Source organism: Ixodes scapularis, unplaced genomic scaffold (genome assembly GCF_016920785.2).
Source record: "Ixodes scapularis isolate PalLabHiFi unplaced genomic scaffold, ASM1692078v2 PGA_scaffold2__306_contigs__length_199485367, whole genome shotgun sequence".
Classification (NCBI taxonomy): Eukaryota; Metazoa; Arthropoda; class Arachnida; order Ixodida; family Ixodidae; genus Ixodes; species Ixodes scapularis.
The window spans coordinates 115,882,352-115,905,726 of record NW_024609857.1 but is presented as its reverse complement, the minus strand read 5'-3'; the positions used below and the strand labels follow the sequence as shown (position 1 = coordinate 115,905,726).

The following is a 23,375-nucleotide window of genomic DNA, read 5'->3' as shown; positions in this document are numbered from 1 at the left end:
CACCACTAAAGGCCCGTTCACACGATGCGTTTTTCTCGCGCATCTAGTGTCGCGAAACGTAGTTTCGCGAAATGGTTACGCCGTCTGAACGAGTCCGAAAAGGACGCGCGTCCTTTTCGGACTCGTTCAGACGGCGCAACCATTTCGCGAAACTAAGTTTCGCGACACTAGATGCCCGAGAAAAATGCATCGTGTGAACGGGCCTTTAGGGTCAAGGCCGGAACGTTCCACCCGTGAGGTCAAAGCTGGAGGCGGTCTAGTCGGCCGGGCACTTCTAGATAGCGCTGATGTGAAGCAATCGCGCGTGAATATACCGTCGTAAAATACAAGTTTTTTTTTATTAATATAAATACGTTTTTATTGATATAAACTAGTTTTATTGTTTTGGAAAATCGTTTAGAAATAACAGACGGGCTAGGAAACGATGTGTGTTACGCGGAAACCGTTCAGGCGCGGCGGAACAGCGCTGACAAGTAGGCATCGTGAGTGAACTCACCTTCGTGGCTACGAGCTTTTATTAACACAGTCATTTTGGTTACCTAGAGTGATAGCGACACATAAAAATTAAGCTAGAAAACTGACGCTGGCAAATTAATAAGGTTTAAAATTATAGATGTGCAGCTGGAGAACAATACCTGTAATAACGATCGCATCGGTCGTTATGCACGTATTGTTTTCCCGTTGCATCGGGAAAGATGGGTTTTCTATTAAGCAAATTATTTTTGTTTTCTAAAATATTGCTTTGAAAGACGGATGTTTTATAAACAAAAAACAGTGTTCAAAACCGTGGAGCCCCTGGCGGCTGAGGAGCGTTCTGGGGAGCATTTGTTAATTTGGCTCAAGTGCAAGTCCGCGGACCTGCACCACAACCCTCAACGCAGAATAGCTCGCCGAGTCTTCTTAGGTTGACCTACGTGCGCATGTGACGCATTAAGTATACTTCTCTTCTTTTGGGATTTTATCAGACGGCAAATGATTCAAGGCGAAGGCAAGCCACGTCGCTTCAGCGAAACTAAGTCTGATGACGGTCGGCGTACACAGCTCTAAGCATCGCCTCCTTGTGGGTGTTTGTTTTCGACTTCGACAGACTTCGAGGAGAGCCAGTACCAAGATTAGCATCGGGCTTTCAATATGTCTTTATGTCGTGTTCTATCCATCGTTCTTAGGGCTGCGGTCCCACGGCAGCCATCTTGAACAAGGCGTTAGTTCAACCAATAGATGGCGACACGCACCCGTGGGGTGGCCGAAACATCGGTTCACAGTGGGATGGCTCGAGCACCATCACGTTCCCCTCGTGGCCTTGCTCGCGCCGCTGCCAGCTGTGCTCAGCTAGCTCAAGTAGCGTGGCCCAGCAAACTCATGTATGCGAGAATGTCAGGCTGGGTATAAATTGTTCTCTGATATAGGGAGATGCAGTTCGGCGGTTGTCACAGGCTTTCGCAATAAATCTTACCAAGAAGGAATCAAATGTTGATTGACGTGTTAATATTCTATCAATGAAAATTTCTTCTGCAGGAATGCACGCTCAGTAGACTCAATCTTCCAAGACACCGGTGGAAGCGGACGTCAAGTAAACTGCTTCGCGATCTACGGTACCTACCTCACCATTTTAATGACGACTAAAATAACGTCATGAAATATTGTGTTTCACGGAGTCCGGAAGAGGTTGTAGAGGTTGTTACATTATAGTTCCCAGAAAACAAACGCCGTTGCAATATTTTCGGAAGTACCGACACACATAATGTTGTACGTACATATAGCTTAGGAGGAATATGATGAAAACCATCAGAATAGGAAGACGTTTATTTGCAATGATGACGCTATGACTGAACGGCGTTTAGCGACGGCAAGTTATGAGCGTTCGGGAATTTATAAGTTCACGTGATTGCTAACTATAGACATGCGTTTTTGTCCGGAGATGGTGTTGCGGCGATGACCTGATATCGGACGACTCGTGGCAGACGAACAAGCAAGTTTCTTCTCAGCGAATGGTAAGTGTCCAGTGTTAAGCACAACACGTGGCTACCGGCGTTGTCGACGTTTCGAACACTTACCGCTTTCGACAAAAGTCCTGGCACCTAGGCTAACTTTCTGGAAAGACTCGAAGTCTTCCTTGAGTCCAACGCCGTCATGAACAGTAACTGAAAACGATCCACTATTCAATCGGTGGGTGGCGAAACGTATCCGCATCTGCGGAGTCATGGGCGACGCCTACTCTAAGTGGCTGGAAGTTTACACGATGCCTGCCACGACGTCCAAACACGTCACTAACGTTCTACGGTCTCTTTTACCTACATTTGCCCTACCGAAAATACTTTTCTCTGATGACGCGCCAAATCTTGCTTCAAACAAAATAAACAAGTTTTTGAGGAAAAAAAATACGGCATCAGGCATCACATTAGTGTACCATACCATCATGCAACTAACGGTCATGCAGAACAGATGGTGTCAGAAAAAAAAAAAAAACAACCTTTTGAAGATTACGGAAGAAGCAGTTCAGTGAAGAATCGCCAGGTTGTTGTTCCAGCAGCACGCCGACGGTCTCATCTTACACGGTAAAAACACCCGCCGAAGCAATATTCGGCGGACGAAGAGCTACACCCCTCGATCTCATGATACTATGGCTTACAAGCGAAGATCGAGAGATTCCCAGATCGGGAGTAATTGCACTTTATTCGGTCGGACAACCCGTCTACGTAAGAAATTTCAGCGGGAGTCGGGCCTTCCATGTAAAACTTGAGTAGAAATGGCTCTATGTTGGTTGACCAGAAGGTGTCATCTCTCTGAATACCTTGGATATCAATGCCCTTTAGTGTAAATATAACTAAATCACAATACCCTCTTTGTTTATTGTGTAACTGCCCTTGTATTTGATAGTAGAAGCTATTGTGGTGATTTGGACCTTTCACATCAGGCTCCTTTTTCTTATTTTTCGCCTCATACTCCTTTGCGGTTTAAGTATGCCTCAAGAATCTTTTGGAACGGGGACACTTTACGTCAACGAGGCCATTTGTTCCAAGTAGTCAATCAGGGAATGGTGCTAGAAATCCGTCCCTCCTATTAACAAATAAGCCGCGCTTCTGCAAAGTGCAGTTTTCCTGTTCCACGTACAGTTGTAAAGCAGCATCCTCATTGATTCTATCATATTCTGTTGCGGGTGAAGAAAGTCTTTGGGTACACGATACTTGAAACAAGTCTGGCACTGTACGTTGTGGTTCGACACCCACTAATGTCGTCGTCCTTATAGAGCCTCATCATTTAATCATTACCTCGTCACCTCATATAGCTCTTCATCAACAGTAAGTACAATAGGCTACCGCCATATTACAATCCAAGAATTGAAATATTGAGTCGTTCAGTCCTCCAACAAGTTTCTTATTTATATAATGTTATTACGTTACATTACCTCGAGACGATCGACGTCCATCGTCGATCTTCAAATACTTATACCTGTATATAAATTAGACGCACAAGAGGGGGGGGGGGGGGGGGGGGGGTCGGTGGCCGAGTGCAAAGGCTGGACTCCATGGAGCGAACTTTCACGACGAAATTCAAGCGGCAAAAATCTATAACGACGCGCCGCCGCGTTCACGCTCACCACTGAACTCCAAGCGACGAACAAGCGACGAACGCCGTCGGCGGCGACCAGCGCGACTGTCAGTGTTGCCAAGAGGGGACGTGATATAAACTAAAACCAAGCAATTATAAACCTTTGTTTAAACACGCCATATTTGTAGAAAGCGCGAAACAAATTCAATGAAACGAGAAAGTAACTTATAATAATGTACTCTTGAGTTTTAATATGCCTTTAAGTGTTTGTTCGGAAAAGGATTTTCCAGATGAGGCGGGGAGCATGATTGGTCTGTAACACTGTGCATCGAGTTTCTATGGTTTTCTTTTTCAGCATTGTGAAGCCTTTTAAGCTTGTTTAGAGGTTCAGAGCAGAGTTCTTTCCTGAAAGCTTCGCGAGTATGAACCCTTTTAACCGCCGGCGACGGCTTCTTCTGCTGAAGAAGAAACTGTTACTCTTGAAACAACTCCAACAAGAAAAGAAGAGGAGACGGTTCTGGGTACACCCCATATGGCAGAAGAGAAAGTTAGAAGGCGAGTTCCACACAGCGGTAAGTAACCCAATGCAAGCGCCAACAGACTCATGCATACGGGGCCAGCTTACGTGCCTATACCCGGCGTCAGCGTTGCTAATAAAGAATATGGAGGACTGGATTTCCTTGGAAAATTGAGCGAGTGAGCGGCACGGCAGTGCTAAGTCAAGACGCTCGAGACCTTGTCCAGCAAGAGGAAGAAAATTATCTTTTAATTTTATAAGCTCGTGCGCAAGCCTTTGATGTAGTACTCGGGGCTGCTTCACTCCTTCTCACTTTAATTGAGAACGCAAAACGAAAGGAGTAATGCTATGTGCACTACGTAGTGCAGCTCTATCGAAAGTTGCTATATATACTACGCGAAACTCGATTTGTCAAAACGAATTTTTCGAAGCTGCAGCTTACTGCAGCGGAAAGGTGTCTGCTTCATACGCAGCAGGTTACGGGTTCGAGCCACGGAGCAAAACTACATTTTTTTTTTTTTTTTCACAGTGCATTTGGCAGAATTTACAACATTATTATTTTTTTTTACACATATCACTGAAAAAAAAAATAATTTCGACGAAACTTTGCTGAACTAAATGATACCATTTAGTTCAGCAAAGTTTCGTCGACATTCCCTTTCCGGAGATGCAGTGGTGGATAGCGGGTTGCCGGCTGCACGCCGCGAAGCGTCCTGTACGTGGGGCCAAGTGGGCTAATGCGGAGGGCAAGTTCGTCTGCTTCTTGCGCAGGGGGTAGCGGTGGCGTCAGAACGCCGAGCCCTGATTGGCTGATCGCGACCCCCTATCTGAGCGTCGTCTGCTCCTTTGCAACGTCGCCTGCTCACAACGTCGTCTGCGTCTGTCTTACCTTTCCTGCGACTTTCGGAAGTGCAGAGGCCAGATTCACGAAACGATCTTACGCCAAAAATGTGTGTAAGACAAAACTTAAGAACAAATTTGTATTCACGAAACAAAATTTTCGTAAGTTTTGCGCAGGTTACGACGGAATCCTACGACAGCTCCGAAGCTGTCTTACGCACTTCTTACGATCAAATCGCATGGCCGACAGCGTCGCTGTCGCGACGACCCACTGACGTTTATTTTTCTACGTGCGCTTCTCACGCGTCCCGACTTCAAGCAGCAAGAAAAAAGTAAAAAGTACTTGAAACAGATTACGACGAACAAGAACGCAGAATCCACAAACACCCGGGAAAAGCTTCAACGGCCACGATTACACCGAACACGACCAAGCGAGTATGGCAGTTAGGCCTAGCAGGCACTCCGCGACTCGGCGACCGCCTGCCCACAACTGGCTGGCATGCTGAATGGAATATGCCCGCGCGACCCTTGTGAACCCTTCCCGTATTATACTTTGATTGCTGACCTCAATTTTAGATTAAGAGGTCACTTTCTTCCTCTTGTTATCTCCTTATTTCCCGAGGCAACGGTGACTCTCGCCGGTGAAAAAGTGGTGAATCTCCGACAGACGCAGGAAAGGTAAAACAGCCATCGCTTTGACTAGCAGACATAAAGCAGACGACGTTAACTGCGCCAACGCGTCGACGCCGTTAAAGGGGCCCTCCGGAGCGTTCTGCGATGGTCTATTTATGGCGGTAACTTAATCTACAGGCCCTAAGGATCCTAAAAATCATAAAATTACGGTCATGCGCGGCGGATTTCCCTACTAAAATTGCTATCAAAGTCCCCGGCACGCCCCCCTTTCTGAGATGACCCCGGAAAACGGGAGGGGCATCTCTTTACGCGTCAGCCAATAGCAAGCGAATGATTCCGGCGTCACTGCGCGTCACCAACGCGGCCGACCGCCGACCTGCGGAGGAATCTCTCCGGATTTTGTGTTCGGTAGTCGTCGTTCTTCGCACCGCACCGTCGCGCTGCTACTGCAATACGCAGTCGCATTACGCATTACACGTGGAAGGATTGCAAAGCTGGCTTCGGAGTCGGGATCCACGGGAAGAAGGAACACGTGTCCCGCAAACGCACGCCTGCAGACGTCCCGGGAAGCAGACGAGCCGACGCGCCGACGCATCACCCCCTAGCAACAAGCTTGCGGGGAGAAAACATAGTTCGCTGGTTTTGGAGCGATAATTGCGGACTATGTTTCCCGCACCACAATCAGTTTGCGTTTTTCTCAAACTCTAATTTACAACAAGCTTAAAAAGTGGTGCAATAATAACGTTCGCATTCACCGCGAGATGCAGCATTTCGATTGGTCAAGTTTTAGCGATCGGCAGGGAATGGGGGATTGTCTCCCAAAAGAAAATAGTCCCGAAGTATTTCTTCGGCCATCTGCTTAATAAACGGTTTTGTAATCTAAAACTTTGCATACATATTAACTTGCATCTAGTACGCAGTATAACAACATAAACAGACGATCGCAGAAAGCTCCGGAGGGCCCCTTTAAAGAATGAGGGGTCTCGCCACACACGAAAGGAGGGAAAAAGTATTTGGGAGGGAACTTGCGGGCACTAACACGCTTACTCTCGGTTCTTAGCAAACAAACCTCGGCGCCTCGGGACACCTCGCCAGTGAGTCCTTTGACTTCCCTCCTTGATGCGCGTCTGCTAGTTGTTAGACATAAACAACGTACCGCTCAGGTTATTTCGTCTGCCCTCTCTGAAAGGCGAACTCGAGCTCGCTCGTAAAGACCTGCACTTCCGAAAGTCGCAGGAAAGGTAAGACAGACGCAGACGATGTTGCGAGCAGACAACGTTGCAAAGGAGCAGACGACGCTGAGATAGGGGGTCGCAATCAGCCAATTAGGGCTCGGCGTTCTGACGTCACCACTACTTCCTTTCTCATGCGCAGAAGACGAAAATGAGCCCACTTGCGAGGCGTATAAGACAGACGCAGACGACGTTGCGAGCAGACGACGTTGCAAAGGAGCAGACGACGCCGAGGTAGGGGGTCGCGATCAGCCAATCAGGGCTCGGCGTTCTGACGTCACCGCTACTTCCTTTCTCATGCGCAGAAGACGAAAATGAGCCCACTTGCGAGGCGTATAGGTTTGTAATTAGTAGCCGCAGACCGACGGCGCGAAGCGGCGTGAACGCAGGTGCGGGGTGGGTTAACGAGCTGCCCAGTGACTCACGTGCCGTCTGAAAAGGGTGACCCAAATGGCATGAGCTCTCCGCCCTTCGCATAAAGCAACTTCCGTGGGAGCTGCACTACGTAGTGGATATAGCATCGCTCAAACAAAAGTTATAAGAGCGAGAATGTCGCCCTCAACGACGCATGCATTGCACAAGCGCGCGCGTTCTTAGCAATTTAAAAGCTCTCTCTTTTAGCTACTTCTACGTTCGCGCTTTAAGTAGGTTGGTTCAATATTTTTGTATTCTATATATATTCGCTGAATCGTGTGCGGGCAGAGGCCAAGTTGCATACAAGATCACAAATGCTCGCGCTGCAGAACCTAGGCATCCTGGGTAGTCCTACCCGTACCGTACCAGCCTACTGTTGTGTGTCAGCACTGGGTAATGCGCGTTAAATGTAACATAATCGTTGCACATTGCTTTTAAACGAAATACATTTTCAGGCAAGAATAATCTAGCTATTACCTATAGAACGCCGCTAATTACGTTCGTTATACGAATAATCTTGTGACTGGTTCATCTGATTGCTTTGTTTATCATGGTTTTGTGCTACTCTTCCAGATGCAAGTCATGAGAAATGATCCTCCTCTATTCTTCAAATTTTACCGTATGATGCCAGACAAATTCGATCAACTTCATGCTCTTGTTCGTGACGACTTGACGAAAGAGTTTCTCTGCCATGAGCCACTTTCTTCTGAACAGAGGCTTGCCATCACTCTTAGGTACAACCACAAATTAAAAGAAATCTTCAGATGTCTGTTAAGGTAAACAAAAACCTAAAATTTCAGATTATTCCCATGTCCAGGTACCTTTCCTCTGGCAGCGCCATCAAGGATGTGGCCCTGGCATTCAGGGTTGGTCCCCAGACTTGCCGGAAGGTCATCCACGAGACCTGCAGAGCTCTTTGGAGTAGGTTGAGGGCAACATACCTTCCGGTAAGTAGGATTGTTGTTTTTTCATTGATTTAAAGAACTAAGTAGAGGGAAAGTACGCAGACGAGCTGGTTAGGAAACATCATTGAAAGAAAACATGAGACTGGGACAAATAAAATAACTGGCAGCACGACACAGAATGTCTCAACAGATTCTGTGCCGTGCTGTTCGTTATTTTATTTGTCTCAGTCTCAGGTTTTCTTTCAATGATGTTACCAACTCAACTCTGTTTCCTCACGCCGCGGTGGTGGTGCTTCAGGCACACTTCTGGTCTGGTCTTGTGGGTGGAAGTCGCCTTGCTGGATGGGCATTCCCGTTTTGTATTGGAAGAAACCAGACTAAAACTTGCCTTCTTGTCAAAATGCCGCGACTGGGGCTGTACTGAAAGAGCCAGGAAAAGTGTGAATATCCGTTTTCATGCGTTTTCTGCCTGCTCAGTTCGTCCGAAAACATGAATAGGTGCCGTGAAAAGGGAAATCCAGACACTGTTGGACCACAATTGATTGTGCGGGCAGCTGCTTGGGTTGAATTCATGGATACTTGTGGTCGTCAAATTTGTTTGTTTTGTTCCAACATGAATGCGGGGAAAACCATAAAGTTTTCTAGTCCACCCACAGACCACGATCAGTATGTCTTCACGTTCAAATGGCCGTCTGATCGTTCAAACTGTCGTCTGCTCCCTCAAACTTGCTCCCTCAACTTGTTTAAACTGTCGTCTGCTCCAAACGACAACGGCCAGTGTACCAAATATGCCAATACAAAAGGCGGGCCTCAAAATACCTACGTTTAAAGGTTTTTTGGATAAGTAGGCTAGGTGTAAACAGCAGATACAAGGAGGTGTTGAGCATTGTTACTATAGTGGTGATCACCGACGTGTTGTGCCCAATTCACTTGTTCAAATTCTGTTTGCAATTTTCACTAAAGACGTTGAGCATCGCAACTGCAGTCCGCACTTTGGCAGCTCGAGCGACATCACGATTGAAAATAGCAAGCAGAGTCTTATGTGAATCAGGCTTTAGCGTCCATTCTGCAACATTCACATGGAATGAACTGCAGAATGTCACATGATGTACCCACAGTTTTACATTGTGACCAGCCTTGTTAATTTTGCTAAGGCCATTAAAGTAATATAATATTTCTAGTAAGACGCAGAATAAAAAATTTCAACGCGAAAAAGGCACAGGGACTCACACCGACGCCGGCAGCATCACATTCCAATGGTTTGTTGATACGGGTTGCAACGCCGGTGGCGTGCGGCTAAAGGCGCTCCACTTTGTTCGTAAACATGAGTTTGTGTATACGGCATGTAAGCATTCATATGTATTTGTAGTGTATGACTTGGCCAGTTTCCTTATTTTGCAGGGCTTTCCTGTTACCTGTTATCTATACACGAGAACTGCATGGTTGACCACAATTTGCTGTCGTGGCTCAAATTTACTTGTTTTGGGGTCCCACTTTACAAATATGTCACTGTTCTTAGGTGCCAACAAATGAACAGTGGTTGAACATCGCGGATGGCTTCAAAAGGAGGTGGAACTTCCCGAACTGCCTCGGAGCAGTAGATGGGAAACACGTCCACATAAAGGCACCGCCAAACTCGGGGAGCACCTATTTCAACTACAAGGTACCAGATGTGTTGTAATAAGGTTGATAGCTGGGCTAGTTGGGAATCGTTGTACATAATAGAATAAAACAGCGCAAAAGATACAAAGGAAGAGACAAACTGGACAGCACGGAGTGCTGAAAAGGAGAAAAAAAAAAAACACGTTGATCCACGCAATCACACGCGCACCTTTCACCCATGGTAGCTGACTACGGCACGCACTGGACCCTCTTTGTCAACTTCAGGAATTCCAGTTCATTGCCAGATACCGCCACTGATGCTGCGCTGATACAATTTTCTTCTCTACTCTAGATGTGGAAGGCCTCCAGCGTCTCGCGTGTCACTGTGTCGTCCCAAGATGGTGGTGGCACAAAAAAACGGCTCGCACAGGCTCTCTTTGCAGTGAACTGGTAGGTTTCCTCCCACTGTCGCTTCGAGAGAGTACCTGTGCACGCGGAGCCTATCATTCAAGCAATGTCCCATTTATCCCACATTGGTGCAGCCACACAAGAGGGGGATACTGTGGACTACTGCCGTAACTCATGAGACGAACGGCCTGACTTGCTTCTTACTACACTTGTTCCTTGCTATTCCCTCCACCTTTGTATTAACTCTGGGGTAGTAGGGAAAGGGAATAGCACGGAACAAGTGTAGTATGAAGCACGTCAGGCCGTTCGTCTTATGAGTTACGGCAGTAGTCTACAGTATCCCCCTCTCGTGCTGCTGCACCTATGTGGGATAAATGGGACATTGCTTGAATGATAGGCTCTGCGTGCACAGGTACTCCCTCGGAGCGACAGTGGGAGGACACCTATCGGTTCACTGCAAAGAAATATAAAATAATTGGGTTGTGGGGATATTTATACAGCGTGTAGTTGGTCTGCCATTAAAGTTGCGACGAGTCACACGCTGTAGATGAGCAATTTAGCCAGTGCGGTACAGCCGCTAGCCTGGGGTCTTTAACGTGCATCACGCAGTAGTGATACACGACCGCACGCCGGTACGATGCTCATCCAGATCGAAACGGGCAGGGGTGGGGTCACTGCAAAGAGTGCCTGTGCAAGCCGTTTTTTTGCGCCACCACCATCTTGGGACGACACAGGGACACAGTGACACGCGAGATGCTGGAGGCCTTCCACATCCAGAGTAGAGAAGAAAATTGTATCAGCGCAGCATCAGCGGCGTTATCTGGCAATGAACTGGAATTCCTGAAGTTGACAAAGAGGGTCCAGCGCGTGCCGTAGCCAGCTACCATGGGTGAAAGGTGCGCGTGTGATTGCGTGGATCAACGTGTGTTTTTCTTTCTCCTTTTCAGCACCCTGTGCTGTCCAGTTTGTCTCTTCCTTTGTATCTTTTGCACTGTTTTATTTCAGATGTGCGGTGTCTATTTGGGAATAGGTCATTAATTGTATGACTTGTGAGTTGGCTTTTTGCATTGAATACTGCATTTCGAAAAGAAAAAATATAGCAACTATTTGTTATTGTTTCATTACACAATAATTATGTGTCTCATAATGTAGAAAAATCATTGTCGCCAGCATTGCATGACATTCTACTTGTGACACTGGTGCACCACATTTTGCCACCTGAAGGTACAGAGGGCAGGTTTGGTCTCAGAGGTTCCACAACTTGTACTCCATGCTGTCTGTAAAACACGATTTGATATCACTTTTGTCTGCACTACTTAATCTTCGTGGAATCATCATAAAGGCCCCTTTAATGGTTTGTTAAGTTGTAGTAGCGTAAAATATTGATAATATATCTATGCCATAATAAGCACCCACTTGGCAGGTTTCAAACGTTTGAAAAACTCGCTGAGGGCATATTGAATGCCCACGTCAGAAACATAAGCTTATTCAGCTAACTTAGGTGCTCCTGTGTGTTGGTTGCTTCTTCGAGTGCACTGGGGCAGTAGGAGAAGCCTCGTGTGTGCACTGGTGCGAGTCGGTAAAGCCTACTCTACCTTGTACATACCTGTATCACTACAGTTAAAATGTTTTCTGAAGGTGTTATGACTTTCTTGTCCCAGATTTTATCGAACAGAAATGTGCCGATTACTTTGTTATAATTGATTGTGAAATAGAGCTTGGAATGGCCAATATTAAGCTGAAGTCCCCACTATGACATCTCGTAAGCGGTAGTTTCTTAGGAACATATGCTGACACTATAATTGATGCAATGCCATTTTCTTTTTCAGAAATCCTTTTCCATTGTACTCATGGCAGTGGTGGACGCAAATTACAAGTTTGTAATGGTTGACGTTGGTGCCCCAGGGAGACACAGCGATGGGGGTGTCTTTAAGGCCTCAGAGTTTGGGAGGCGGCTGGAGAACGAAACATTGGAACTTCCAGGCCCAGCGAAGCTTCCGAAGAGCACAAAAGTGACACCGCACGTGTTTGTGGGCGATGAAGCTTTTCAGCTTCGCCATGACTTCATGCGCCCGTTTCCTGGAGCCGACCTCGAGCCAGACCATAGGGTCTTCAACTATAGGCTGAGCCGAGCAAGGTACGAAAAGACAAGATGTGTCAGATTTAGAAACAAATATACTATGCTAGGAGAGACTGATAATCAAAAGTTAACTTCTGTTTACTTAAAGAATAACTCCACTTCATTTTTGTTTTTGAAAAAACAGTGCAGTCCTCTTCAGTATCACCTAGGAAGACCACACATAAAAAATTATGTCCTAGTTCTGTCTAAATGTTTCTTAAGCGCTCTGGCAAACTTTGCAATTCGCCAAGTTGTCAAAATTGGCTTACTCGAGAGGGCGAATTGAGGCGCAACCAACAGTGCAGTCAAGGCTATGGCATGGGCATAGGCAGCATTGAGCTAAAAGTCATCACCATTGCCCCCTTTTGCTTGTTTTTACTTCTCCGAGCAAGCGTAACGGGTGACGTCAGCAACGTTTCCTTTCGGCGCTCAGCAGTGTCCACATTATTGGCATAACATGCCTGCGCAGCACGCTTCTTAGGAGCTGTCCGGCCGCCCCGCCGTGGTCCTGCCATTACCATTGTTTCCGCGTCACAACCGCCATCGTCGTCTCATTGTTTGTGATTATCGCCTCGGAGTTTCGTCCGCACTACGTATGCTACGTGTGCGGACTTCTGTCACAGATTTGCAGACGTCGTCGAACGTCGTAGACACCAAAATATGGTAACGGGTGCGGTGCAGACGACGCTTACGCTTGGCACACGCCCGCCCCGATTCCGCCCGTCGTTGCCTAGAGGATCACGTGACATCTCGTACCACGTGATAGCCGTGTTCTTGGTGGCCCTAGGCCAGTGTTGGCGGACGGAGCCGAAGTTTCGATTTCAAATTTTGTGCTCGCGTTTAAAATTATATTTAAAAATATAATCCCATTTTTCGTGAAGCAAATAACGTAGACAAGCATTTATTACTTTTATAGTTAATTTTGGGGGACAGCTTTTCTAGCTCATGTATGTACACACTACTGTTACGTTGTCGCGAAGACAAAAATATTATGTTGCAGACGCATCGTGGAGAACGGCTTTGGAATTTTGGCAGCCAGGTGGAGGGTCCTTCTCGGTCGACTGAACCTCCTTCCACAAAATGCCGAGTTTGTCGTCCTGGCATGTTGCGTTCTTCATAACTTTTTGTGTGCAGGACGAGAACAAGCATACATGCCAGCAGAGTATGTAGACACTGAGGATAAACAGGGAAATGTCACTCTGGGTAGGTGGAGATCTGAAGTAGATAAAAGCCACTTAAGTGACTTGCAGCGTACTTCTGCAAAAAACTTTAAGAAAACTGCTGGTGGGACGCGGAGCACCTTCGTAGAGTACTTTATGAAGGAAGGCGCAGTTCGCTGGCAGTGGGCACACACGGATCTTCAGCCACCACCAATGCAATGCGGTCCAAGGCCAGTCTGGCTACTTACAAGGTGGTACAGGGTCTCTTAGCATAAAACAAATAAGCTTGAATTTTTTATTAAAATTGAATTTGTGTTATTACCATATTTTTCTGTCCATACATGTTTAAAAGTTGAAATTTCACCCGATTTGGACTAGCTATGGGCACAAACTATACAAAGATTTGTTTTTTTCTAGATCGTTCAGGTGTCTCAAGGTGGGAAGGGTTTTATTAATAACGGGGTACATTAATGTTGATTTATATGTGATACAAGCTTCTTTGTGAAGCTAATAGGGCTCTTGCTCGAGACGATGATGCAACACTACCACCGGTTCGTAAATCTCGCCCAAACCCCCCAGAATCTTGTCGCTGTTATACGTTTCATTTGTCAAGGTGTGCTGCATATGATAATTTTTACATTCAGACGAGGCACAGACTAAGCACGGCGTGCGGACTATCCAAGCAAAAACTTATTTTTGACCTTAATTTTGCCTTTGCGGACTATAGTTAGGAAAATACGGTATATATTTTTATTGCATGGAGACCTGAATGCCAACACAAACCGGTAGTGGTTGTATTGATCTGCACATAAGCTGAAAGTGTACTATAATCAAAGACATTAAAACATGTATTCCCTCTCACTTGTTTTAATTGCTATTACTGGCGTGATGGGACATGATCATACTATTTTGCAGTTTTAGCCTACTTACCGTATCTGGCTCTACAATGAACTAAGAGCCAGAGCTACTGGCCTCCAGGTCTAATCATTGGCCAGCTAGAAAGCAAGTGCTATATTTCTCACATGACACGCACACCGGAACAATAATACAACACGGTTTCTAGCTGGCTCATGGTTGGACCAGGCGGCTTGTAGCTTTGGCTCTTTGTCCACTATAGGACGAGACGGAACATAGTTGTGAATAACACCGTTTACTATTAGCATTTAACTGCAGTGTCAAGCTGCACATCAGACACAGTCTTAATCGAATGACACTTTTAGGCAGACTGCATCAGGCAAATGATTTGTGTGCACAAGTAGTTTATTGTTCCTCCTCAAACGTCTTGGCTGCCCCAAGCACACCTATCTGAAAATCAGTTCTCAGTCGCTGTGGGCACAGCCTCATCTTGTGGGCCATGATTTGACCGAAGAGGGCGCACTCGTCAACCTCTTCTACTTGATCGAGCTGCTCGTCGACCTTGTCTAGTTCAACATCAACTCTGCTTTTCTTTCGGTTTGACTTTACGGCACATTGCTTTTTGGGAGCAGTTGAAGTGCTGGCCTTTGGTGGTGCCTTTGGTGATGCAGCCTCACTTGACAGGCTGCAAGAGCTGTCTGAGCTCAGGATGTCTGGTGCATCACCGTGCTCCAGCGGGTCTAGAAGAAAAATGTGCCATAAAAGTCATAACAATAAATTAACACTGCCTGTATTCATAATTCATCAGGTATAGAGATGTCTTGACAACTTATTGTCAAGCAGGCCAGGCTCTACAATAGAGCATTACTATAAGAGCTCTAAAAGTGTACAGTAGGTACAGTTGTCCCCAAGGTGGCTGGTGCATTAGTGTACCAATAATGTTCCTTCTCAGTCAATACATTGTTTGTTACCTTTTGGCTCACTGTAAATCTCCATGAGGACGGCCTCTGCGCTCTCCTGAGTCTTTGTGCACCCCTGCACCATGCTGCTTGTGGTGCTAAAAAAAGTAATGTAGAAAGGTAAGCAATAATTATTGTACTGCTTAATAAAGCATTTGCCACTGCCCTGTTTTACCATGTGATCGAAGCAAAAATTGTTTATTCCTTTTGATATCAAGAAGAGACAAACTTTCATGTAGGCAAGCAGATTTGTGTTACTTTTTACGCCGTGTTTTTTGTGTTGTGGATGCTTAAAATTCCCTATATATCGGGCATCTCGCCTAAAAAAAAGGTAGAAGGTAGCCTGACATGGGGGGGAGAACAAAATTTGGACTCAAAGAGAAAGAGAGTGCACACAGTGAAAAATTGGGCCCTGCAGTAATCAATCTGCAGATGTGCTTGGTGCGGATCAACTAAATCTGACCTAATTTCCGATATCTCTAAGACCTGCACACATACCTTGGAACATCGACAAAGTCCTTTAGGAAGAACATCATTTTGAAGTAGCACCAGCGGACTTCCTTGGCACCATCTGCGCCGGAACCACTTGGTGCGCCTACCTTCCATTTCTTGAATTTCTTTGTGAATGTGTCACGAAGACTCTTCCATCGGAATTGCGGAGTGTTGCCTAGAAATCAATACAATTCATGTAAGCAAATTTCCTTGCAACATCCCCCTACAGTAAAGTACCAGCCGGCTAATCGTACAAATGCGCAGTGGTAAGTCCATTAGGTAGAACAGCATCTTGGATTAGCACTAGAAGATTTTCTTGGCACCTGCGCCGGAGTCATCTGGTGTGACTGCCTCCCATTTCTTAACGTGTCAGGCGGCCAACCCCCACAAAATGTTTTTGTTTTAGTAAAGGAAGACAAATATTGAATGCCATGAAAGGTACTGTACATCGCCCACTACACGCAAAGATGAGAAAAAGCCCTCTCCACCCTCCCGAATATAATTGCTGGCTACGCCACTGACTTTTTGTCAAAGAATCTTCCATCTGAATTGCGGAGTGTGACTATCCCCACAAATCGGTACATGTAACCAGCTTTCCGTGCAACAACCCTCTACAGTACAGTACCGGTCGGTTAATCCAACAACTGCGCAGTAGTAAGCTGCGTCATGATGCCACCAAACCAAAAGTAGTCTTGCCTTCGGGCTCTTCGCCGACCTCCTCCAACACGTCGTCCCAGATCGAAAGCTTTTTCCTGTGATCTTTGTAGTCACCCAGGGTAAAGTTCCACAAAATCGGCCGCTTCTGTACCGCACAAATGAGCTTGTCGTTATAAGCCAACCGCGCTGCTTTTAAGTCTTTTTTCGACTTCGGCACCGCGCACTGCGACTCCATAGTACACGCTGACAGAATCACGGAGGTGCGCCAAAAGCGCGCTCACCTTCGAACTTCGGTGCCAGGCGGAAGTGGGATCGCGTACTACGTCCTCATTGGCCCGCGTCCTCCGCCGCGCATCGGCCGCTTCCGGTAGCGGCGTTCGCCGGGCGCACAATATCTAGCTCGGCTAGATACGCGACGAACAGCCAGTTTTTTGACGCCGCGGCAAGAGCGAACGCCGCCGCAAAAAGTTCGTCGGTTATTCGTCGCATATTCGCTCCATGGAGTTCAGCCACTAGGGTGCCTACATGTTCCCACCGCTCCGCTGTTTAGGGTGGCGACAACGTTTGCGATACCTGTTGCCGACAAACCAGTGTTGCCTACCTCGTTACCATGGCAGCCTCCGCTGTTTCGTCGACCATTTTGTCACACTCGCCAGTCGTGCGCTCGCGCTACTCCGCTAATCCTCGTTTGGGCTAGGGAGCTCCCACCGCTCTCGTTCCGACGGCGAGGTTTCGGCGTGCGATGCCGGTCTGTTGCGTTCCATTTTGTCGAGGGGACTCACGTTTCGATAAACGCAACGCATACTTCCTGCTCGCAACTTTAAAGTATGAAACACCCGAATAAAGAGAGCGACAGCCACGACGACCGCCATCCCGCTGAGCCTCCGACTCGTCCGAGTCCTCTTATGAACGGAAACGGAAGTGGCCTCACAGTGTTGCCGGTGTGTCGAAACTACGAAAACTCAACGTTGTGTACGTTTAGCCAAATAAGAAGTGGGTCAAAATGGCGGTGGGAGAGGATCTGGGAAAGGGTAACAAGAAGTTGGCGCCACCATAAAGCGGAGCGGAAACATGTAGGCACCCTAGGGCACACCAGCTCGGAACACTTGGAGCGAAAGCTCGCGCTGCAGAAGCCACCCCGCCCCTGCCCGTTTCGATCTGGAAGAGCATTGTACCGGCGTGCGGTCGTGTATCACTACTGCGTGGTGCACGCTAAAGACCCCAGGTTTGCGGTTGTACCGGACTGGCTAAATTGCTCATCTACAGCTGAGAGTCAGACGCCCAGTAAGGCGGACTAACTTTGGGCTGTATAAACATACACACAACTATTTGCAATTAGACGCATAATAACAAAGAGCACAGCGTGCCGCCTCTTTTCTTTTGAGACGGTTAGAACGGTCGCACATAAAAACCCGCGTTTCTCCTACCCGGCCGCTTCCTCCTCTCATTATGTGTGGTTGGTTATAACTAAATAAGCTATAATAATGGTGTATTATTCATATTTACTTTCAGTTTCAGTCAGGGAAAAGGAGTTTCGTGGGAACTAAGCAAATAAATTAGCTGCGCTTAGAGTATCGGCACTCTCTTCCCCGACAGTGTTGTGAACGTCGCCATAATGGTGCTTGTGCAGAGCAGGCGCAACTGCCGATCGTCATGATTCAAAAGTGCGACATCCTGCAGCATTAGATTCGGTGTTAGGAAGCTCATGTAATGTTGCTTTGCTTTGTCGCACACTGTTTAAAGTGGAGGACGGAAAAGCGTTTCTTGTGATTTCAGATAAAGCTTCAAATAACTGGCAACCATGATTTTAAGCCACAATATGGCCAAGTGTCGCTACTCTGACGCGTAGCTTATTTCATGACACTATTCATGCTCTTGTTCAAGAGGCTTGTAATACCTGGAGGGGCCATGACGTAAGCCCCGTGGATTCCACAAGCCACTACCTTTTGACACCTGCCTCTTCCTCATTGTTCCCGCTTGTTCCAGTAAATTAGCACTTGGCCATATTATGGCTTTAAATCATGGTTGACAGTTACCTGAAACTTTATCTAAAATCACAGGAAACGCTTTTCCGTCCCCCACATATGTTTAAACAACCCGCGACAGAGCATTGCAATATTGCATCAGCTTCCTAGCACCGCATCTAATGCTGAGGAAGTCGTACTCTTGGATCATGACGATTGGCAGTTGCGTTTGCTCTGAACAAGACCCAAAATGGTGGCGCCCAAAACAATTTTGGGGAACGGAGTGCCGATACTTTAAAGCACATTTAGTGACTCTGGGCATGAAGTGAACTCGGGTGTATTATTTTCCTCTTCGTCTTTATTGTTTATTGATTTCAATCATATCGAATAATGAACACATTATATCACGCTACGCGTGTGTAATTAGTTGTCTTAGATTTATTAACCTGAGCCAGTACTTAAACCATTCATTTATCGATAGTAAATCTTCCAATATATTTTTTAAATGTGAAGGTAAAAGACACGGAGATTGATGATGATACAGACGCCTATGCCGCCCTCGGAAATTTTTTGAACACTAGAAATCAGCAGTTTGTCTGCCATCCGCCAGGTAGCGCAACAAATCACCCAAACAGTTTTTAATTGTTTTTAAAATTAGCTAAGCTCTACACCTATTAAAAATCCAAAGCAAGATCATTGTGAAAATTTAATACAGCGCAATGTATATCTATTCCAAACACTAAATGTTATTAGATGCCAATAAATCTGATGTCCAAAAAAGTTATGCGTCAAAAACAGGTTATGACTTTGAAAATGAAAAAAAGTCATCGCTCACCTCGTGGGCAACCATTGTAGCTCTAAATGTTCTAAAATATTTTTTGTCATAGTTTAATTATTTCCTCAGCGGCATTTGAAGCATGACTCGAAGCACAAAAAAAGTGCTACGTTTGATATAAAATATCTAAACAAAAAAATTTTACACAACATTACATATTTTGCTGCATATTACCAATAATAAGCACTACATCAGTAGCTAATTTCATTGCCCTAGCGCGTGGCAATAAAAACATATTTGTGCTGAAAATTGTTAATTTTAGGGCAATATTTGGAGGGATGAAAAAAACAAAGTAGAGCAAATACTAAAAAAGCGTGTCGTTACATTCTGCTCCGACATCATCTTAACAAAACTGCTCTATTGGAACCGTGCTATCTTTAATGGATCGTTCATAAAACATGAACTAGCGGATCAAGTGAGGGTCCGCGCCATCATATTCGCGACGCTACAAACGCGCATGAACAGTAAAAACCAACACATACATAATATCAAATGAAAGAGGATTGCATTGCCTTTCGAATGACATCAATCCCACAAAACAGTATTTAAAAGGAGATGAGTAATGACCAGCCAAATAGTACCTAAACTGCCACATTCAGTGGGACCGTGGCCTTAAGACATCTTTCACTTTCATTGTCCCGAGTCATATGGCCGCCATACCATGGAGTAATATACACAAGGTAAAGAGCGGACACTGCCATAGGCCCCAGCGGCCCAGATAGACCGGTGACAGCTAGCGCTCCTAGCAGGCGGCATTAAGCATATTCTGGTTCCGTTTCCGGTGCAGTTAGTTTCGGTTATGGTTTGGGCATTTGTGCTCCGGTTTTCCGGTACCCTTCTCCTTCTCTTTTTCTCCCTCTCTTTCCTCCTCGCCTCCCTCCTCGCTAGGCTCTCGGGAGCTCCTCGTCTCCCGCAGCCGCGGTTTTTTTCTTTTTTTAATGTTGATGCAGTTTCATTTTAATAGAAAGCCCTAGCAGCGCTCACGGGTCTCCGTAGGTCCTCAGGGTGTCCTAAAGTTTGTGGGTCGCTCAATAGAACGTTCATTCCTCCCGATTAGGCTGCGCTCCGTTCGCTCCCCAAAAAATCACACAACGGGAAGTTTGCGAAACCTGCCCACTGCCGATTCCAGTCCGTGGCTTCAATACAATAAGGGCGACATACTCCGCATAACCTCTCCGCTTCTTCTGGATGTGAGTGGAAAGGGTGGAAAAGCTGCTCGAATTAAATTTGGTTCTTCCGGCGAATGCTTGTGGGGGGAGACAACAAATGAATGAAACGTGTCGTTATAAAAAGGGTGGTTTAACGATTCTAGTACTTTGCGAAAATTGCGCTTAGAATAAATCCCTGATGTTTTTAAGTGAACCTATGAAAATACCGTTAGTTTTTCTTCTCTTTCAATGGAAGTCTCAGGGGGGGAAAAAAACCGAAAAACGAGCAGCGTTCATTTCCTCAACTCGCAACCAGAACAAGCTGCCACGTGATCTGTAGCATATGCCAGTGTTTATCCACGGCCGGACTGGAAGCGCGCGCTCTCTTTCTCTTCATACGGCCTTTGCAATTGGGGCAATCGCCCCCTCCCGCCGCAATTCGCGGGGGGCGCTGTCACCTCACCCCTGGTAAAGTTAGGGTCATAGAAGAGAGGGTAAAAGAGAAAAAAAAATGCACTCCCCCTCTCCCCCGTAAGCCGTCCACTCCGCCGAGTGGGCTGTAGCTAGCGTCCGGCTGGCGTGCAAACTCTGTTTAAAATCGCGTCATTTTGGACCTTTCAAGCGCAGATGCGCAGATTTTGGTATGCCAGTTATCGTGTAATACTATGCTAGATTAAAAGACTCGCAGGGTCCAATTGCACTGTTACCTGCGTGCAAATAAAAAACAAAAATAGGGAAAACTGTGTCAAATTGGCCGGTCTCTTTGGCGAAAAGAAAATCCGGTTGCTGTACCTTTTTTACTATACAAAAGTTCGTACTGGTGTAGGCCTTTAGCGACCATGAGTGGAAGTCTGAAATAATAAATAAAAACGTGCTCTCCTGCCGCAATACACGCAGTAGTTGAGGGTAGTACTGCCGGCTGACTCAACTGCTATTTAAGTAACGGAAAAAAGATATGCTAGTTTATCATTTAGCAAAATAGAACAACAGAGAGCTATAGGCTGATTTTGGAGTAGCCACAACTATTCTAAGAACGCGAACCACTTCACAACGGCAGCCACGAGCGAGAGTTCGGTGTTCGGTAGAGCCCGCCGATACAGCCCAAAGATGGAAAACGGCAACCTCCCGGTTTGTCGTCTGCTAGCGGAGTCGGCGGCATGCCCTCTCTCTCGTTTTACCCCGCCGAACCCGCTGAACTTCCCGGATGTGTGGAGAGGCGCAGCGGTCGAACAAAATGGTGCCGGCCAGGGAGCGCTAAATGGAATGGTCAGCGTAGCTGCCAGAGTAGCGACACGACGCAAAATTATCTAGATGTACGACGTCAGAAGCGCTGATAGTGATCTCCATTTTGGGCCTGGGAGGTTGCCATGGTAACCGTGCTTTTAGCGACGCCGGGCGGCAACCTTTGTAGTCTAGTTGATATATTCATTCGTTCATTGAAAAGTGGTTAAGACGCTTGGCATCGCGGTACGGCAAGTGAGACAATTTGCAGCCCGGAGTCTGTCGGGCGACGAGAGCTGCTATGGTTTCGTACGTGCACGGACAAGGCGAGTGGTTTTCGGCGCCGCCACGATGGCGGCCGCTTTGTGGGACGAACGTACCGTCCTAGTACTTTCGGACTTCGCTCCGATGGAACAAAATTCGATTACGCCCGCCACGACAGGACGATTGGCTCGGGACATGACTGCTGCTCGACTGCCCCATAGTGACAGAGTATAGGTTTACCATCATACTTCTTAGAGACCCGATCATCCCTTCAAGATGAGATTTTCTCACCGACTGGTGAGGAGCGACGTCGACGGGGTTCAACCAAGAAGGACGGCATGGTGGTCTTTAGGGAATTGTTGACGCCATCAAAAGAGACGGACGCCGGATATGAGGTGTTCTTGCCGACAGGCCAAGTGGTCGTTCGGAAGTTTACCGGCATTCAAAAAGTCAATATTTTTATCTGGTGTAGCACACATATCCGTGTTAAAGGGGCCACGAAATTATTTTTAAACTTCTTCCTTACCTGTAATCCTCAACTCAAAAGAGAACTGTGAAATCACGCAGTCGTGACATGCGAGGGCACCGGTGCGATGACCCCAAGCTTTCACCGTGCTTTTTAAGCACACCGTAAAACTTATCATTCGCAAGTGATGATAAGTTTTGTCAAGACACTCCAGGAAAGCGAATTCAAATATCCATGGACGAATTGATTGCTGACGAGCGCATACATCCGAGCGACGCAGTTTTCGTGTCCAATGCGTGAGTTGAGCTCGGCTGACGTCATTTTGGCCTTTGTAGGCATTGTAAAGAGGATATTTGGAACCAAGCACACTGACATTAAGAAGCACAAAACGGGCCCAGCTACAGAAAATAAATATTACACTCGTAAGAAATAAATACGTCGGTAACTTGTTAATTACAAAGACGAACACACCTCTGAGCATCTAAGTTTAATAGTATGTGTTGATGCATTGTTATATAGCAGGACATTTCATATACGTCACTTGAGCAAACGCCAGTTTTTTACTTGAAAAGCAAACCAAAAAACACTGCGATCAAATGCAAGCTATTGCAACGAAAGCAAGTTATATCAAAATCTTCAGAACTGCCAATTCGTAAAATTGGCGATTAGTAAAAGAGGTTAAAGATCGCAGGAGCTTCCTCGCTAAAAAATGCTGTGATTATTCGGTGAACCAGCGCTGAAACAATTTCCCATAGGCCCTACACGCACCGTATACCTTTCGTTATGATTCTCAGAAATTCAGACTTTCAAATTAAGCTAGAAAAATGCGAAAATTTCATCCTAAAAGCTATGTGGAGCGCAAGTTCGTCTGCTTCTTTTTGCAGGGGTTGTGGTGACGTCAGAACGCCAAGATCTGAGTGGCTTCGATTGAAGGATAGTGGGTAGACCTCAAAGCAAGCTGCCTTGAGGCCTACCCACTGTACCCACTATCCTTTATTCAGAACCAATCAGAGCTCGGCGTTCTGACGTCACCACAACCCCTGCAAAAAGAAGCCGACGAACTTGCGCTGCGCATATCGTAAAATCGTTGATTAGTATGCTTGGGAGTTGTGTGAATATTTATACAGCGTGTAGT

The 23,375-nt window shown here is 46.4% G+C and overlaps 2 protein-coding genes across 2 annotated transcripts; one reads left to right on the top strand and one right to left on the bottom strand.

Moving 5' to 3' along the window:
- The first annotated feature begins 8,012 nt into the window (after positions 1-8,012).
- Positions 8,013-13,649, top strand: LOC120847880 (putative nuclease HARBI1). Its single transcript, XM_040504308.2, has 4 exons — positions 8,013-8,132; positions 9,610-9,753; positions 11,930-12,237; positions 13,220-13,649. The coding sequence occupies exons 3-4, from the start codon at positions 11,951-11,953 to the stop codon at positions 13,647-13,649; spliced, it is 717 nt and encodes a 238-aa protein (XP_040360242.2). The 5' UTR covers positions 8,013-8,132; positions 9,610-9,753; positions 11,930-11,950.
- Positions 13,650-14,639: 990 nt separating this feature from the next.
- LOC120836032 lies at positions 14,640-16,783 on the bottom strand. The gene is made up of 4 exons (XM_040219800.3): positions 16,382-16,783; positions 15,692-15,860; positions 15,206-15,291; positions 14,640-14,974 (listed from the first exon to the last, which is right to left on the bottom strand). Exons 1-4 carry the CDS (start codon positions 16,575-16,577, stop codon positions 14,640-14,642), a joined length of 786 nt encoding a protein of 261 aa, XP_040075734.1. The 5' UTR covers positions 16,578-16,783.
- Between the last annotated feature and the right edge of the window lie 6,592 nt (positions 16,784-23,375).

Excerpts from the sequence above, each read along its gene's own strand:
- LOC120836032 (XM_040219800.3), bottom strand. The coding sequence starts at position 16,577 with ATGGAGTCGCAGTGCGCGGTGCCGAAGTCGAAAAAAGACTTAAAAGCA. Across the intron at positions 15,861-16,381 it reads GGTCGGCGAAGAGCCCGAAG|GCAACACTCCGCAATTCCGA; the intron begins GCAAGACTACTT and ends ATTGATTTCTAG. Across the intron at positions 14,975-15,205 it reads GATTTACAGTGAGCCAAAAG|ACCCGCTGGAGCACGGTGAT; the intron begins GTAACAAACAAT and ends TTTTTCTTCTAG.
- LOC120847880 (XM_040504308.2), top strand. The coding sequence starts at position 11,951 with ATGGCAGTGGTGGACGCAAATTACAAGTTTGTAATGGTTGACGTTGGT. Across the intron at positions 12,238-13,219 it reads TATAGGCTGAGCCGAGCAAG|ACGCATCGTGGAGAACGGCT; the intron begins GTACGAAAAGAC and ends ATTATGTTGCAG.